This window comes from Seriola dumerili, unplaced genomic scaffold (assembly GCF_002260705.1).
Source record: "Seriola dumerili isolate Sdu_G_001 unplaced genomic scaffold, Sdu_1.0 BDQW01000493.1, whole genome shotgun sequence".
In the NCBI taxonomy this organism is placed as follows: domain Eukaryota; kingdom Metazoa; phylum Chordata; class Actinopteri; order Carangiformes; family Carangidae; genus Seriola; species Seriola dumerili.
Window position 1 is genome coordinate 276,846 of NW_019174748.1, and position 2,369 is coordinate 279,214.

The window sequence follows — 2,369 nt, forward strand, 5'->3', positions numbered from 1 at the left end:
GTCATTCAGTAAACTTTGAGTTGTTTCGAACATTAACAGATGAAGCAGCAGCACCATCTAGTGACGTCAGCAGGAAACAGCTGATACCTGAGACTGCAGGTAAAGATGTGACATATTCTATACAAATATTAATGTCTCCAATGTTTTTATTCGGGGGGGGGGGGGGGGCCCACTAGACTGCAGCAACAAAACAGCCCTCATCACGTACTTCAAAATAAAACACAAGCTAATTGACATCATCAGTGTGTTTACATCGTTACACTAATGCTTTACCTTCATTAGAGACCCAATAAAGACGCAGTTCTTCCTCCAACACTGTAACAATAACCCAGTAATTAAATATAAAGGCTAATAGGAACTTTTCAATTCGCATCAGGACATTTTTATGATGACGTCTGTATTTTTGAATGTTCTATATTTTAACAGTGAAGTGTTTAATCTTCCTCCAGCGGCTGCAGGTAACTAAACATGCTCTACAGCTTCAGGTCTTAATACTGTTATTGTCTCATTTGCATTAATTTTATTTCATCATGTGTGTCGTAGAATCTGTGACGTCTTAGCGCTGATGAAACGTATAGTAAAAATTAAAACTTTCCCTCCGCTCCCCTCCTCACCTCTCTGATTGGTCAGCTCTAATGTCTTTCTGAGCTCGGCAGATCAGCTGACTGACGTCACCCCCCCCCCCCCCCCCCCCCCCCCCACCGCCCCTTCCCGTAACACCAGAGACAAATAAACAAGATGTCTCACTCTGCTTCACTCTCTGAGCCCCGAGGCGCAGCAGCAGCTCATTGGCTGTCAAAGAACCCAGCCGCATTCCTATTGGCTGGCAGTGACCAGAGCAACAGCTGATTGGTCGGAGAGAGCTCAGTCCAGGCGGAGAGACCCGCCTCTTGTAGGTGACTATCGCATAGAAACAGAAAAGGTAGAAAACACTTCAATCGGGTAGAAAAGCTGCTGTGACATACACATGAATCAACATGAGACATGGGTGTAAATCTTTTAATAGTAAATAATTTAAATAATAATTCTATAATTCTAATAAAATAAACTGATGTTTCAGTCTCAACAGACAACGTTTGATTATAGAGAATCACAGACCTCATTACAGGGAATGTGGTAACTTTGCATTTAGTATTGTCATTATTATTATTATTATTATTATTATTACTCTTGTTATTATTATCATTGTTGTTGTTGTTGTTGTGTCAGTCTGAAGTCTCTGTTAAATCCGATGCAGTGTTTGGTGTCTTGTGTTTGTGGAAACTGAAGTTGAAGTGTGTGTGTCTGGGTGAACTGTGTCTGATCTGTGTGTTGTAGTTCTGTGCTCACAGCTGTCTGCCCGTCTGTCTGTGGAACAGTCTGTGGTTCAGTGTTCAGGGCGCCTGGGTTCCTTCGGCAGCGAACTTGAACCTGAGACCTGTTCTTGATCTTCTTCTGGTGGCTTGGTCTTCCTGCTGGTCCTGGTTTTATCCACAGGGGTCCCGGGTCTAAGTCCGACGGTCTCTGCTGGACTGAACATGTTTCTGTCTCTGCTGCAGTGATTTCACAACACTTTGATCCTCAGTCCGGTCTCTGCTCGTTAAAACGTCTCTGTCTCAGGAGAAATGTCAGCTCTAAGCCCGGACCAGATCCTGACCGGACAGCACAGCCGAACCGGAGCCGAGCAGGAGCAGCAGGAGGCCGGGATCCTACAGCCGCAGACCGTGTTTGTCATCCTGGACTCGGCTGAAACACTCAATCTGGTCCGGTGAGTCCGGAAGTTCTGGGAGTTACCGTTATTCCTGCTGCGGGGAGCACCTACAACCAAACTCCGTTCAGAAATGTGTAGTTTTAACGCCGCTGTGCTCATCAGTACTAAGACATATCGTACTGACCATCACCGAAGATGTGATTTAGATGTATAGTTTCTTCTGGTGAAATCGGCCATTAAATTCTTCACCAACCACTTTGCTTTAATTTTATGCCAAGTAACATTCATTGCAGGTGCAGATAAGATAATTTGATAAGATTAAAATTCCTATATAAACAAATGTTTTTCTGTGTCTTAATAGATGCCGAATAGAACTGTAGTTCAAAAGGATTAAGGTAAATACTTCCATCTCGTTTGTTAGACAAATAAATGAGCGAGAAAGCACGCTGATTTTAAAATGCATGACGAGCTGCCCATGGCCACGATACAGCTGCCAGTTAAACTAACTATCATAACTGTTAATGCTGATGATGGAGATAACAGAGGAACACCCCGCAGTCTTTGATAATCCGACACATGACGTCAAACCTTCACACATGTCACTTACTGGATGTGTCTGTATTAAATCTCAGGTAGTATATTCAGTGGAGTGGGTATTCAACACAACAAACAACTTGAA

The 2,369-nt window shown here is 43.4% G+C and overlaps 1 protein-coding gene across 1 annotated transcript in view; it reads left to right on the forward strand.

Annotated features, from left to right (window-relative positions):
- Positions 1-1,353: 1,353 nt before the first annotated feature.
- Positions 1,354-2,369, forward strand: part of LOC111235414 (transcription factor E3-like) — a 13,203-nt gene continuing 12,187 nt past the window's right edge. Inside the window, exon 1 of the mRNA XM_022763875.1 lies at positions 1,354-1,747. Within this exon, the coding sequence (XP_022619596.1) occupies positions 1,605-1,747 (143 nt within the window). The 5' untranslated portion in view covers positions 1,354-1,604. The remainder of the gene's footprint in view (positions 1,748-2,369) is intronic.